This window comes from Otolemur garnettii, unplaced genomic scaffold (assembly GCF_000181295.1).
Source record: "Otolemur garnettii isolate 467f Iridium unplaced genomic scaffold, OtoGar3 scaffold00001, whole genome shotgun sequence".
In the NCBI taxonomy this organism is placed as follows: domain Eukaryota; kingdom Metazoa; phylum Chordata; class Mammalia; order Primates; family Galagidae; genus Otolemur; species Otolemur garnettii.
The window spans coordinates 43,453,041-43,469,780 of NW_003852396.1; the positions used below are offsets into that span (position 1 = coordinate 43,453,041).

The 16,740-nt window shown below is 34.7% G+C and overlaps 1 protein-coding gene across 1 annotated transcript in view; it reads right to left on the reverse strand.

Annotated features, from left to right (window-relative positions):
• Positions 1–16,028, reverse strand: part of COPB1 (coatomer protein complex subunit beta 1) — a 40,262-nt gene extending 24,234 nt beyond the window's left edge. Inside the window, exons 1-11 of the mRNA XM_003781123.2 lie at positions 15,854–16,028; positions 15,009–15,158; positions 13,351–13,580; positions 12,791–12,960; positions 11,052–11,166; positions 8,730–8,822; positions 6,664–6,801; positions 4,104–4,223; positions 2,283–2,390; positions 2,053–2,199; positions 718–863 (exon numbers count right to left, since the gene is read on the reverse strand). Of these exons, the coding sequence (XP_003781171.1) occupies positions 718–863; positions 2,053–2,199; positions 2,283–2,390; positions 4,104–4,223; positions 6,664–6,801; positions 8,730–8,822; positions 11,052–11,166; positions 12,791–12,960; positions 13,351–13,580; positions 15,009–15,099 (1,358 nt within the window). The 5' untranslated portion in view covers positions 15,100–15,158; positions 15,854–16,028. The remainder of the gene's footprint in view (positions 1–717; positions 864–2,052; positions 2,200–2,282; positions 2,391–4,103; positions 4,224–6,663; positions 6,802–8,729; positions 8,823–11,051; positions 11,167–12,790; positions 12,961–13,350; positions 13,581–15,008; positions 15,159–15,853) is intronic.
• Positions 16,029–16,740: the final 712 nt, after the last annotated feature.

Sequence of the window (16,740 nt, forward strand, 5' to 3'; positions counted from 1 at the left end):
AATACATTTTCTTATCATATAAATAAATTTTGTACTAGTCCTTTCCATCCTTTATAAGCAGACATACTACAAATCTGCTAAAAATTCTATCCGTCAGCTGCTTTAAATGAAGCAAACTTTGGATGCAATAATCCTTTCTTACTAGTGAGGGCTCTCTGAAGGGAAATACATAATGTCAGATTAAGGCTGCAATTTTCAATTCTCTTCAGTAATTGTGAAAGGGGGATATAAATAATGACAACATCCAAAAAGTGATGCCATTCAAAAATATCTTTTTTAGTCATTTTAAGATTAACATTATACAATGTTTTAGAGGAACTCAGAATAGAGAAAACTACTCAAATCTATCCTAAATTTTTTTTCCCCCATAGATTATAGATTAACTGAAAATGGGTATGGGGTGATGGTATCATGCTAAATTTTTTCTTATTTGGGCTTGACTGTCTTAAATTATTTCTCCATTATATTCTTTCTTTTTTTGGAGACAGACTCTCTCTGTTGCCCAGGCTAGGAGTGCTATGGTGTCACCCTAGCTCATAGCAAGTTTAGCTCCCAGGTTCAAGCTCAGGGTGGTCTTGAACTCCTGAGCTCAAGGGATCCTCCCCAAATGCTACAATTACAGGCGTGAGCCACCGCACTTGGCTGATTTTTCCATTATATTTTTCTATCAATTGAAATGCTTACTTGACTTTACATTTAAATGTATTCTAAACCTACTTGACAGATTTAATAGCATGAAAGACTTCAAGCATCTTCTCAACAATAAGCATTCTTAGATTATCAAAGCGCTGAATAGCTTCACGAACAAATTCCAAGACATCAGCAGCTGCTGCTTCATTACTGTCACTGAGAAATTCCATTAACTAGAAATAAAAAAAAGGAAATACAATGATTATATAATTTTCAGAGAAAAATTCCATGAGATAAAAAATCAATAAATACTTCAAAAGAATATTATTTATTACATATTTTTTTCTTGAGACAGAATCTCATTATGCCACCCTCGGTAGAGTGCTGTGGCATCACAGCTCATAGTAACCTCTAACTCTTGGACTGAAGTGACTCTCTTGCCTCAGCTCCCCAAGTACTAGGACTACAGGCACCCACCACAACACCTGGCTATTTTTTTTTGTTGTTTATAGTTGTCATTGTTAGTTAGCTGGATGGTGCCGTAACCACTGTGCCACAGGCACCAAGCCAAGACTGTTATTCTTACTAAGTGCTATTATGTAAACAAAGTCACAATGGCTTTTCTGTTTATTATAAAACTTATTATAAGAGAAAACTAGAGATCCACAACTCAAAATAAATTCACTGGAAATTCCTAAATTGTAACTAAAATTAAAATCACTTTAGTGAAAATCAGCACTCAAAGGCAAATTTCAAATTATAACAATATACCTCATTTGTCTGATAGTGACAGAAAGCAAAATACTCTAGGTTTGTGAACTTTTTCCTATAACTGATTGCTTTAAGAGCTAAAGCTATCTGAAATAACTACTTACCTTACTGAATGGCACACACACACACACAACATATTAATAATTGTCCATTAGGTAGTAACAGACCTATTCTTTGTCACTAAGTTGGTTTGTTAAATTAAGATGAAAGAATATGGGCTCAGCGCCTGTAGCTCACCGGCTAGGGCACCAGCCACATACACCAGAGCTGGTGGATTCGAATCCAGCCTGGGCCTGCCAAACAACAATGACAACTACAACCAAAAAAAAAATAGCCGGGCATTGTGGTGAAAGCCTGTAGTCCCAGCTACTTGGGAGGCTGAGGCAAGAGAATCACTTGTGCCCAAGAGTTTGAGGTTGCTGAGAGCTGTGACGCAACAGCACTCTACCAAGGGCAACACAGGGAAACTAAAATGAAGTCAGAGTCTTTAGTCTTCTGAGCTTTAGGGTAGCTATAAAGATCCCTTCTGACCATGAGATTTAGTGGTTGCAGACAGCTGAGATCTCTGGAGTTTTAACTGTTGAAAACTGAAATTTAAAAAAAAAAACTCTTTTAGACAATTTCAAAATTAAAGTCATCAAAATTACATACCACAGGAATAACATTTGCAGCCATATCTGGAAATCGGACAGAACAGGAATGCAATGTTCGCACAAGGAGTTGTCTGTATTTGTCAGTATCTTCGTGCTCTGACACATTATTTGTTTTTATCACTTCCTTCTTCAGGACAATGACCAGCTATAGAAGAGAATAAAAATAAGTGAGAAATATATCACACGTGGCCTCACAAATTATAAAATGCTGTCACAGTTTTGTTTTACCTCTTCAACATTCCTAGAAGAAACAAGATCCAGTGCCAACTGCAGAGTTTTTTTGCGTACTTCTAAGTCTGGTGTACTCAATACTCTTAGGATGTCCATAACTAGATCCTAAAAAAGAGCCAAAAAAATCAAGAAGTAATAACAATCTTTCTGGTCATAAGGAGAAAAGCTTTACTGCAAAATGGTGGGCTCTGTCCATCATCACCTTAAAAATAAAATCATTAGTGGTAGAACAATTAGATGTTTTGGATCTCCTAATATGTATAATACAATATGAAGTAATAATATATAGGATACATTCAAATTGAAAGTGTTTACTTTGACTCTATGGAGCCTTAGATCCAACTTACAATTTATAGGAAATAACAAAAAACAGAGCTTAATAAAGAAAATCACGACACATTTGAAAGGAAGGACATCTTACAAGACAATTTATCTGGTCTCTTCAATAAGTCAGTGTCATGAAAAAAGATATTATTCAAAATTAAGAGGTGGAAAGGACATAACTAGATATAACACATGGTCAGGAAATGGACACACTCAACAAAAAGGGCATTTTGGGGATAGTGGGAAAAACCTGAATTGGACTTGTATTAGATAATACTAAGAAATTATTAACAGATTCTGTTAAGTGAGATAATAATACTTGGTTCTGATAGAAAAAAGTAATTTAAAAAATACATACTTTAAAATTTAACCTATGATAGATAAACTTTTTTAAATATGGTAAAACTCCAATTTACAAATGATTTTACTCCTTTATAACTTTGTTTTTCAAAAATCACAAACTAATGGAAAGTTCTACTTGTATACCTACATTCCCCTGTATCCCTACATTCACCAAATGCTAATATTCTGCCACATTTGCTTTATTATATGCTCTCCACTGCTAAACCTTTTAGTGTACCTCTCCCAAGAATAAGGATAATTCTTATATAACCACACCACAATTATCAAATTCAGATAATTTAACATTGAATAATACTATTAAGTAATATACAGACAATATTCATATTTCCCAAACTGTCCCAATAATGACATTTATAGGTATTTGTTGTTGATCTAAGATCAGCGCTGCATTCAACCATCATGGAGCTTTATTTTTATAATCATCATCACTCTCATGGATTAAATAAGAATGCTCATAATTTTCTAGAATCTGATCATGGATTAAATAAGAATGCTCATAATTTTCTAGAATCTGATCATCTTTCATTCTCAGTTGGTATAATCATTTTCCATGAAATGTAAATTACACACAAATTAAAATGACTGTATCATCACTGCTAATTCTCAGAATAATATAAATAGAAGAGATAAAAGATAACAAATTACTTCATATTTTTCAAATATTTTTATTGCTGGGCTCAGTGGCTCATGCCTGTAATCCTAGCCTTCTGGGAGGCTGAGGCAGGAGGATTGCTTGAGCATAGTAGTTTGAGACCAGCCCAAGCAAAGTTAAGACGCTGTCTCTACTAAAAATAGAAAAATTAGCTGGGAGTACTGGTGCATAAGCTGTAGTCCCAGCTACTTGGGAGGCTGAGGCAAAAGGATCCCTTGAGCCCGGGAGTCTAAGGTTGCTGTGAGCTATGTAGACACCATGGCATTCTAGCCCACACAACACAGTGAGATGGCCTCAAGTAAAAAATAATAAATACCCAAAAGGCTATCATGATTCAAGTATTACACTTTAGTTAACCAAAATTTAAACTGCCAAGTCTTCAAGCATTTACATTAACCAAAATGGCAAGCAAGGCCTGGGAACGATCTAAATTTAAAAAACATTTTCTTTAGGCTATCTGTCTTCCAGATAACACTTACCTGTAGTACTCGTTCATGGGCAGGATGCTCTTTTAATTCTATCAAGCGATCCAAAACTATGAGCTTTACATTATTGTCACTCTCCTTAATAATTAAATCAATGTAACACTGAGCAGCAGCCTATGTAAAAAAGAGAACAAAATTTTTAGAAGTCATTCATCCATTATAAGCACAGAAGCTGAAAATAAGGGGGGAAAAATCCCTATGAAGCCAAAATATACTTACTAATCCCTGCACTAGAGTTTATGCATTTTGTTCAGAGAAAATGTGTTCCTCTAGTCCTAAATACTAACTAATCTTGTTATTTCTCAAGATTACAGAAGATTAAAAGAATTACAAATATTTATGTAAAGGGTTGGAAAGGGACAGAAATACTTATTAACAGCCAAAACTTAAGGCTTAAAACTAAGAAATAAAGCAGAAAAAAGGGATAGTCCCAAAATATAGCAATCAAGCATATTTCTGCTTAGAGACAAAGAGTATGGAAAAAACTCTAATATAATCTAAGATTATAAAGATGATCCTAAGTGATTAAAATATTTTAGTACATATTTAAAATTATTAATAAGACAAGAAAATGTATAAAGTATTTTAGAATGAAGAAGTTTAAAAGCACCTGATAAAGGAGCAAACTTGAAAGAACTCTAAATAGCCAGGCTGAAAAAATTTAACCAACTTAATAAAATAAAATATCCATGCTGATATAAAGACAGAAAAAAGGAAACAAAGGAAAGAAAGACAGGAAGGGAAGAGAAAGGATCGCTCTTCCTTGAGTAAGTATTCCAGTTAATAAGTATAGAATGAGGTAAATATAAAAACCACTATTAGAATACCACAGTAATAACTGTTGCAGAAAAAATCCACTGAGAGATGCTAAAATAAGTAGGTGTGAATTTGAGGTACAACATATTTTCAAAGTACTTCTCCCACAATATTTATTGACTACCATGAGGGAAATCATAACAGTGCAATCAGGCAGACACCTTCACTGATCAAAGTCAGCACCATCTGTAATAAAATACATCATGTATTCCTTGATATTACACACTGAGAAGTACACATCACTTCTGTGGTACTTTGTCCAAAAATATAACCTTAAATCTAAGTATGAGCAAACATTAGGCTGTGAATTGAAGAATATTTTCCAAACTGACCAGTATGCTTCAAATGTTTTGAAGTCATGAAAAAATAAAAGACTGAAGAACTATTTCAGAGGGTGGAGACGAAGATACAACTAAGTGCCATGTGGGATCCTAGGTTGGATACTGGAACAGAAAAAGGACATCAGGGTAAAACTCGTAAAATATGAATAAAGACTGTAGTTAACAATTCTGTTCTGTTAATGTTATAGTTTTGACAATTACACAATGGTTATGCGAGATACGAACATTTTAGAGAGCACGGTGAAGAGTATGAGAATTGTTGCCCTATTTTTGCCATTTTCCTGTAAGTTTAAAATTATTTCAAAATAAAACATTTAAAAAAATTTTAAGCATTGGTGGATAAAGCAGCAAATTTTCCTATTTATATAATTTGGCTTTCTAAAATAATTGATTCTCTGAATATATTAGAGGTCCCCAATACAGGAACTTGATACACTAAAGATGAAAGATAATATTCTATTATTGAAAATATTCACTGAAACTTTTTAGGATCTTTTATTTAGGGTCCAGACTCATTTTCCCAGACACAGTAAATACAGTATGAACAGAAATGTAAACAAAGTATGGAGAGAGATCTTAAAATCTAGTCTCACTCTCTAGAAACCAGAGACACAGTTGATCCTGAAACAACACAGGTATCAAGGGCACTGACTTTCTGCATGGTCAGAAATCCATAACTTTTACCTGTAGTCTCAGCTACCTGGGAGGCTCAGGCAAGAGAATCGCTTAAACCCAAGAGTTTGAGATTGCTGTGACCTGTGACGCCACGGCACTCTACCCAGGGTGACACAGTGAGATCCTGTCAAAAAAAAATCTATAACTTTTGACCACCCCCAAACTTAATTACTAGTAGGCTTCTGTTGATCTGAAGCTTTACCAAAACATAAACACTTGATTAAAACATGTTTTGTATGTGTATGTACTATATACTATATTCTTAAAATTTTGTTGACAAAATCTTAAGGAAGAGAAAATATATTCACTATTCATTAAATAGACACGGACCATGATAAGTTCTTCATCCTCATCCTCTTTACATTGTGGAGGCTGAGGGGGGAGTAGGAAGAGAAAGGGTAAGTCTTACTAACTAAGAGGTTAGTAACCTAGAGGTGATAGAGGCAGAAGAAAATCCATGTATAAGTACACCTAACCATGTTGTTCCAGGGTCAACTGTACTGTTATTCTTTCTCTTTCTTTCTCTGTATGTCTATGTAAGAAAGCAGAAAGGAAAAAAAGGAAAGATGGACTACGTAAGGAATCAAAAAATTTTATAAAATTATTAGTTTTTCTCTCTGTGCCATGTAACCACAATGTAAATTGGAATGTCACTAAATCATGAGTGATAAGACTGCAAATCTATCATCTAATCTGTCCCCAAGGAAACATGTGGTAACTACCTTGATTGCAGTTGGTGCACTAGAGAGTGTCACTAATGTCCCAGCAGCTTCGTATTTTACAGCAGGGCTAGATGACTGTAGTAAGTTATAGATGCAGCGAATGAAACGAGCTCTTTCTGATGGATTAGCATGGCAGACCTGGAGAAGAAAGCATTGAAAGATTTCAAATAGTCTGGGACACTTGCTTTCAAATGGAACTTTTTCATAAATGTCAACTTACGGGATGCTACTTTTCTTAATTTGAAAGCTAAGAATAGTCTTACAAGAATTTATAAATATGTTGGTCGATATGGGATCAGAATAACACTGATAATTTCAGAAAGAAACAATTTTATTTCAAATAATTGTTATAGCTACTCTTTCTTTATTCATGCTATCATAATTTATATTATCATTGCTTCACAAAAGGTTTTCAGAAGGTTTATAATAAAAGATATACATCCTATATACAAATAAAAAAAGAAAAAACATACAGTAACAAAAGAACACATTAACTCAGAACACTAATATGGGTAGTACGATAAGATAATAAGTTTGGTCCTAAATTTTAATTCTGGATGCTATGTCAAAAAGGAAAACATGATGGATGACATGTTAACAGTTCATAAAAGTAAAATACCACTTCTTTAAGCAAGATAGATAATACTTTTTTCTCAAGTATTACTTCCTATCATTTGGGACTATATTTGATACTGGAGAGGAAACTAAAAAAATTTCTGTCCTGTTTTAAATGCATCCCAATACCTTTACTTGTAAAACAAAATATCCCTTATTTTTTTCTCTATTGAAGTTAGTATTCATATTAGATTTTCCTAAAATACATGTTGTCAAATCTCTATTACTTAGGCATGACTTAAAAAGTTATTCCTTTTTACTATTACCTGGACCTCCCCCCAAACAAAGAAGTGACTAGTTAGCAGAGAACTTCTATTTTTGTGAAGCTCAGTGATACCCGTGAATTAGAAGGAACTATATATTTTATAGTCATGGTTTTATCTTAAACGCCAATTCCAAGTGTTGAAAGGAGCCCCTTTCCCACAGAAGCGAAGACAGCTATAATTAGTTAGCAATGATTGCCGTATGCATTTTGTCCACATCTATATATATATGTATCTATTTATCTATCCACCCACCTATCCATCCACTTTTTACTGACAGGGTCTCACTTTGGTGCCCAGGCTGGAGGGCAAACCTCACTGCAACAATGAACTCCTGTGCTCAAGTGATCCCACCCCCCACCTCAATCACTAGGACTAAGAACATAAGACTAAGAGTTAGCTAGGACTAAGACCATAGAAGTGTGCCACAACGCCTGGCTAATTATTCTGGGGGGGAGGGTAGGGGATGTCTCACTATATTGACCAGGCTGGTCCTACACTCCTCTGCTCAAGTGATCCTCCTGCCTTGGCCTCTCAAAGTGTTGGGATTATAGGCATGAGCCACCACATTTGGCCCTTATCATTCTATTTAATAAAACTATTCCTAATCTATATTTTTATACACCTCCAATGGGATTAACAGCCAAGCTGGATCTTACTGCACTTTTTATTTTATTAGAACATTAAGATGTGATCAACTCTTTCAAAAGATATGTCAAATTAAAGCGCTGCCAATAAAGTACTTCATTTTAAAATACAAAATTTTTTGCTGGTTTTACACTTCTATCAATGACCTGCATTGTCATGTTAATATATTTTAAGGTTCTCTATTCTCTTTTACAAAAAGTATTTAAGGCTTTTTTGTCTGTTTTTAGATTTCTAAAATCATCTGGGTATATAAGATCTTGAATTTTATTCCAAGGCTAAATAGAATTCCTTACAGAGGTTTACAAAGTATAAAAGCTTGGTACTCTACTTAGAAAACACAATGAACCAAAGGAAAGAGAAAAAGAAAAAAGCTTTAGTAGGCCATATAATAAAATATTTCTACTATTAAAATATATTATCCTAGCAATGAAGTAGTATCCCAACATACCTTATCATAAAATGCTGAATTTATTTTGTGCAGAATAACTGCTAACCAAAGCAGATCCATATACTTTAATCATCACAGGTTATCATTCTTACCTTATAAATTAGTTCAACAATAACCAACTGCAGAATGTCTCCAAATGTCTGAACTTGGTCAATACAAGTACTTAGGTAATCCAAAGCTCGATCCTAAAATAATAAGGATGTATTTATAACACTCCACTTCGTTTAGCGCAAGGACTTAATGCAACTTAAAAAAACCACACAAGGCCCAGTGGTTATGGTGCCAGCCATATATACCAAGGCTGATGGGTTTGAACCCAGCCTGGGCCAGCTAAACAATAATTATAACTGCAACAAAAACAGCAGGGCGTTTGGCAGGTGCTTATAGTCCCAGCCACCTGGGAGGCTGAGGCAAGAGAATCACTTAAGCCCAAGAGTTTGAGGTTGTTGTGAGCTGTGATGCTATGGCACTCTGCCAAGAGCGACAAAGACTGTCTCAAAACACACACACAAATTACAATGAAATATTAAACAAATAGGAAAATCTTAGGGCAAAGAGAAATTAACTGGAGGAAAAAAAATGAAGAAACTAAGAATGAAATTAATATATAAAGTCAAGCATTTTCTAAGAATGAACCACAAATCTGGGGTCTGATTTTCTAGTAACTAAATCAAAGAGAAAAATACTGTTACATGATTCAGGGTATCCATACAATCAAAAACAAAGCAGTTACTTAGAAGTATAGTCATTCAAATTACTGAAACATAAAAATCTATGGGACCTCATATAGATTTTCCATATCACTGTTCAGATATAGATGTCAACATCTCCCCAGTAAAAGTATCAATAAATTTGACTGAACTATTTCTGATTATGTACCTTAACGTAGGTAAATAGTATAATACCAAAAGCAATTTTGTAAGAGGATAAAACATTATGGCATTATGGTCCATGTAAGCTGTTTTCTCATAGTGTCAGTAAGATGACAGTATCTACTATCACCTCACACCAATTAGGATGGCTACTATCAAAACATGAGAAAATAACAAGTGTCAGCAAGGATATAGAGAAACTGGAATCTTTGTGTACTGCTAGTAAGAATGTAAACTGGTCTAGCTGCTATGGAAAACATATGGCAGTTACTCAAAAAGTTAAAAATAGAATTGCCATATGATCCAGCAATTCCACTTCTGGATATATATCCAAAAAAACTGAAAGCAAGGCCACGGCCTTGAACAGGTTATTTGTGCACTTACATTCACAGCAGCATCATTTGTAATAGCTAAAAGCAACCCAAGTGTGCATCAATGGATAAATGAATAAACAAAACATGGTATACTCTCACAATGGATATTATACAGCCTTAAAAAGGAAGGCTGAATAGTACATGATAGAACATGGACGAACCTTGAAGACATTACGCTAAGTGAAATAAGGCAGTCACAAAAGGACAAATACTGCATGATTCTACTTATATGAAGTAGTAAGAACGGTCAAAAATCATAAAGACAAAGTAGAATGGTGGTTTGCCAGGGACTTAAGGAAAAGGGGAGTGACTGCTATAAAGTTTCCATTCTACATTATAAAAAAGTTATGGAGATGGATGATGGTTCTACCTTATGAGTATATATTCAATACATTGAACTGTATAGTTAATAATGGTTAAGATGGTAAATTTTACATAATGCATGTTTTACCACAATAAGAAAAATGGAGAAAATAAAACCCATTAAAAGAAGACATGGAAAATAGAATGAGAGTATCTAGATTTCAGAAGAATGGATGGATTCTATCAGTCTTCATACATACTATTTCCCACATTTTTATGATAAATACTAAATAGCAAAATTTCAAGATTAGATCCCATTAAGGTGTATAAAGTAACTGCTAACCAAAAGCAGATCCATATACTTTAATCACCAGCAGAGCTGGATGTAGAATTGATATCCACTTATGAAGTACAAAGAGTCTAATAAGGATACACATCTGTTTGAACATACCTACTTGTGGATCATTATTAGGCCACATACACAATGATTAAGGGCAGACTGTATGCAAAGCTACTACTTTTCTCTATTGTTTTATATCTATACCAATATAAGGAAAATCAGTCAAAAACCCAAAGTAGAATACCACAGAATACAGCCATAATATTTTTCAATTTTATGAATCTATAAGATGGCTGTTATAAACTGCTTTTTTGATGTATATTTAAAACGAAAGAACATAAACATAAGTAAAATTTTAGAGAAGGGTAAAAAAAGTATTTTTATACAAATTAAGTCCTCAAATCTAAAAATACGAAAATACGTACATAAACCACATGTAGTCAACTAAAGTTGACTAAAAACATGATTAGGCCTATGTAATTAATTTAAATATAGTCATAAAGTATTTTTTAAAAAGTACTTCACCTGATCTGCATGAATTAGCATCATAAATGCATTCCTTTTGCAACTTGCATCCTTCTCATTCACCAGAAAATCATGTATCAGTTCAGGGGCATCAGGTATAAGATGTTCAAAATTTCTTCAAACAAAACAGGTAACATCCATTTTTAATAAAAACATACTTTGCTATTTTAGTAACACTCTGGACAATAAAAAATTAAGTTTAATCAAACTTTATAACACTAATGATTACTTTAGGTTTTGAAACTTTAAATCAATCAAAATTGGGGGAAGGAATCACAAGGTTACACCTTCATCTATTCAGTCATCAAATTATCTATTTTCTAGTTCAAATCAGAAAAAGCTGATTTATTCAACATGCTATCTATTCACTAACATCTCTAATGACTATCTTTCAGAAACATTAGAACTATAATATCAATACATTAAGAATTAATAGAGAAAAAATATAGTCTTTTGAATTTTATTATTTGAGCAATACACTTGCTGCTTTAATTACTAACTTATTTTGGAAGTTTTAAAATATTATAGAGCAGAGAATAATGAACACTAACTGAATAAAAACCATCACCTAACTTCAACAATTATTAATTCCTGGCTCGTTCTGTTTCACCTATATACTTGCCCACTTCCTCTCCTTTCATTTTATTTTGAAGCAAATCCTATACCTATTACTTCTGTAAATACATCAGCATGCTTTTTGGACTTTTTGCTGGCCGGGTGCAGTGGCTCACACCTGTAATCCTAGCACTCTGGGAGGCCAGGGGGGTGACTGTCTGAGCTCACAAGTTTGAGACCAGCCTGAGCCACAGCGAGACCTCATCTCTAAAAAACAGCTGGGTGTTGCGGCTGGTACCTGTACTTGGGAGGCTGAGGCAAGAGAATAGCTTGAGCCCAAGAGTTTGAGGTTGCCGTTAGCCGCAGCATTCTACCAAGGGCAACAAAGTAAGGCTCTGTCTCAAAAAAAAAAAAAAAGGACTTTTTACTCTTAAAATTTATCATAATGCTATTATCATACCTTAAGATATAATTCCTTAATATCACTATATAGCCAATGTTTGAATTTCAAACTCTTATAATTAAATATCGTAGTTTTTATGTGCACTACAGTTTAAATTCTGAAATTTGTGTCGTCTATACAGTAACATTCAAAGAACTTTACTACATTATTAATCACAATACCATTTTCCTTAACTGATAAAATCTAATGGTAAGACAATTGTGAAAATATGTCTCAATCAAGTAATATATTAAAGTACAAAGATGCTTATAAAAATTACATTCTACTTCTCAATGGCTGACACCTGTGATTATAAAAACCAAGCATGATGGCTTCAACCAAATGATCTTTAAATTGCTTTTTAAAGTCCAAAGTCTTCAGCTTTTTAAGAACATGAGGAATCAGCTGAGAACGGTATTCCTTGTCATTAAAGAAGTTCCCTCTTCGAAGCCTCTAAGGTTAAAAAGATAAAATCCACATTTCACAAAAAGAGAATTCTAAAATAACATAGGGGGCTACTGTCATTCGATTTCAGCAGGTTGTTGCTACGCAGAAGGGAAGGCCTGAGGTGCAAGACTTTTTAACATTAACAACTTAATGATGATAAGGAAAAAATGTTGTGCTGGCTAAACAAAATATACCTGCAAACTATATACAGTCGGCAACCAACCACTTTGGAATCTGTAGCCTAAAAGATTAAACAGTTCTTACAGAACTAAGACAAAGGAGTATCTCTGTTTACCTATAGATAGTATAAATGGCCAAAACAGCATTTCTTCTAACATAGCTGTGTCGATGCTCCAAACAAGCACGGATGGCTGGCATTAAAGGTTCTAGCAATTCTGCTTCTTTCAATTTGCAAAGAAAACGAAGAGTAGATCCTCGAATAAATTCATTAGGATGTTGAAGATCCTGATAAAAAAATTTAAATATGAAATGCTGACTTTCAGCTTTTCACAAAAAACAATTTTTAAATGCAAAGTTTCCAATGGAAAAAAATCAAATTAAGTTTGAGCAAATGACCTAGATTATCAGACAATTCCCATCAGATTCCTGTTGATTAAAGCCATATTTAGCTCTCTCATCAATGTCTCATATGTGTCACTAATAATGCACCTGCATAAAATATATAGAAAATGTCCAAAAAAGTAACAATAAAACTTTTTATGGTAACTTCTTACAACTTCAATTCCAAATATCTGCAACTTACAGGTCACCAAAGACCTAATTTTAAAAATTAAGTCAATTTTATAATTATTTAAAATCAAAGCAATATTCAGAAATAATTATAATTAGGTTTACCTTTCTGTATGCATCACATACAAGAATCATTTCATGCAAAAGTCTTCCATCTGGAGTTGTTTTGGGAACAATTTCCCAAAATACCAGAAGTAATTTTTTAATGGTGTGATCCTGAAGAGGTAGCACAAAACGAATGATGGTCATCAGAAGTCCAGGAAGCTTTTCACCATTTAGAATCATAATGATTACTTTCTTCAAAGCTTCAGTCTTTAACTTCACGTCTCCTTTTTCTGATTCAAAATGTTTTAAGAAAAGGACAATTATTTTAAAAGAAAATTCCACACATAATTTTAAAAGCAATTAAGAAGATAAAACATACTTTCTTACTTTATTATCAGTTAAGTCTTTGAAGAAGTCACCTTTAGATTTACATTTAATATAAAGGAACTGGATTAGATTTCTGGTCCCTAAACAACTGAGTTAATGTAGACTTCAGGGATCTATAGGCATACCAAGTAATCATGGATTTCAAACAAAATTTTTTTGAAAGCTTAAAATCTTTAATAACAAACTTAAAAAAAATGCCATTTATATTTTAAGCTCCCCCACCACAATTTCCATTTATTCGAACAATTCAATTACTTCTCTCCACATCTTCAAAATTTCCAGAACGTTTTTCTTCGGTAAATACTATCAAAAATATGGAAGATTTCAAATATCAACTCAATTCACCAAAATATACTATCTCCTACTCCAGAGAAAGTACAGTCATCAGAATTCAGATCCAGTTATTAAAGATAAAGTGAACAGTCAACAGAACTCAATAGCTAACCAAACAAAAAGCTGTTATTTGAAACTGGAAATTAGTTATAACTTTTTTCTCATCTCTTGCTTTTTCTTTTTTTAACAGAGTTCTTGCTCTGTCATCTGTGCTACAGTCATTATTGCTCACTGCAACCTCAAACTTCTGTGGCTGACACCACAACATTCTAACCTGGGTGACAGAGTAATACTCTGTCTCAAAAAAAAAAAAAAAAGAGAGAGAGAGGTGAGAATAGGCAAATAAAACACTGTCTCTTTTCAAATTGCAAACTATCTTCTAAAAATTACTGCATACACTTAATCTTTTAAGTACAATTTTCACTCTGTTTAAAAGAGACTATCAATTTAAGCTATATTTATTTTCAGTAGTTCAATTAAAACAAGAATCATTACTGTGGGCAGTGTATTATTAAAAACTTTATTTTCCCTGACAGAATCATTCACAAAAAGGGGACACAGTATACACTTTTAAAATTGAGAAATACAAAAAACGTTCTTTTGATTTTAGAAGCTAAGAAACATGAAGTTAAGTGCACAGTAGAACTAACATATTCCAACTAATGCAATTAACATATTCTCAACCTGTTACCTATAGAAAACTGCAAGCCTACATTTAATACATTGTACTGCACAAGCAATTTTGAGGACCAACAACTAAACTTTAGCCTCACAAAGCCAGACTGAGACGTTATTCTATTTCCAAAAGTCAATATGGAAAGGCTAAAGTTAAATTTTTTTAATAAGACAAAAGGTTTATTGACAAGATCCTAGAAAAACATATTTAGACAAAAATTAAGCATTTCTTACTATAAAGGAATATGAAACATAGACGAGTTTTTTATTTTAATTTTTTCCTTCTTTTTTCATTTCATCCTCAAAATATTATCAAAGTTTACCTAGATCATTTTTTAAGCTAATTTCAGATGGTGGTTCTGAATCCATTGGCACGTTAATTAACGTATAGCACACGTTCTCAGCAGCCGTCATGGTTCCTGGTTATAACCAACCCTTGACACAAGATTTAAGAATGATAGATGCCAGAAAATCTAGAAAAATAAATACAGAGATATCATTACAAGTGTTTTTTTTTTTTTTAAGCCCACAAACCAGCAATTATAATGTTATCTTAAAAGTATTACAAAGGGTAGGCCAATCTATACTGTGTTCCCAAAAAATAAATCTAATAAATCTAAGCTCCGGCTTAAGGTATATTAACTTTCACTCCCCCATCCACCTCCCTCGTCCCAGGGTTACAGAAGGTTGTACAAGAGAATTAATGCCCATATAAAAGTAACAATCGCCAAGCCCCACCCTGCAATGTTATGGAACAGTGATTTTTAAATTAACGCAGACAATCTAAACTACTTAAGTTAAAAGACCTGTGCATGAATACTCTTGCGAAAACCTTAAGTTGCTTTCTCCTAATCATTTGCCTGTCCCGACTCTATGTTCGAGGATCCCTTAACCAGCGCCCCGCAGCTCCACCTCACCCCACCCGTTTTCCTCTCCCCTTCCTCCAGCAAAGCAGATCCAAGGCTGAAAGCGTAAGCCCGGGGATCTTGGGAGGGAGAAGACCCCCGCCCAGCACGTAGGCCCAGATCGGGCGTCCGGCCCACAGCTTCCCAGCCCCCACTTCACCCCACCCGTTTCCCTTCGCCAGGCCCCGACGCGAGCGGCCTAGTGGCTCCACTTGTGCATCTTCCCGCTAGAGAGCCAAGTGCTGCGATTCTGCCCGACTCACCACGCCTCCAGGCCTGGGGGCTTGTGGCCCGCTACCTGGCTCCGAGGGGCAGCGGTTGGGGCAACCGCGGAACCCTTCACTACAGCTTCAACCCGCGGTAGCAGAAGCGACGGCTGTGCAGAGTCCTCGGCTGACGTGGACGGGGGTAGGGAAAGGAACGTAGCCACAGCCACCTAGCACCTACGGAGCCTCAGAGAGGACATTCCTTCTCCGTCCAGAAGTTGCGCGCTGAGAGTCCTAGTTCCTTCCTGTTTTTTAGTCTGTGATTGGTTTAAGCTTCCGAGCAGAGTGAAAGCGCATGTTTCAGTTTTCCCTGCAAGCCAAACACTGAGTTATGCCCTGTGGTCATTTAAATGCTATTTGGAAATTGTTCCTTCTTCCGGGAACTAAAATAATCAAGGAGAAGAAGTGTTTGGACGGAGGGCAAACGTTGTTTACAGGACTGCCTTGTCTTGTCGAACAGAACTCCAGACTTGGAGCTAGAAGCCCAAGAGACTGTTTTCTTGAGTACTTACTAATAAACTGGGAAAGTAACTAGTACCATTGGGAAAGTATTTTCATTCTTTTGATAATGGCCACTAGATAATTTAAGATCCATTTATTTCAGTTCTTAACTTCTCTAGTAGTCTGATTCTTCCTCTCTGCTTTAGGGTTGGAGTTGCTTGAACATCAGGAGTCACCTTGGTATAATTTATGATGTAGTGCCCTCTTTCTTGATCCTTTCTGAATATCCAGTAGATTAAAAAAAGTTACGCACAAAGGGAGATAATCACTGTTTGTTTGTTTGTTTGTTTGAGACGGAGCCTCAAGCTATCCCCCTGGGTAGAGTGCCATGGCATCACAGCTCATAGCAACCTCCAACTCCTGGGCTCAAGCGAGTCTCCTGC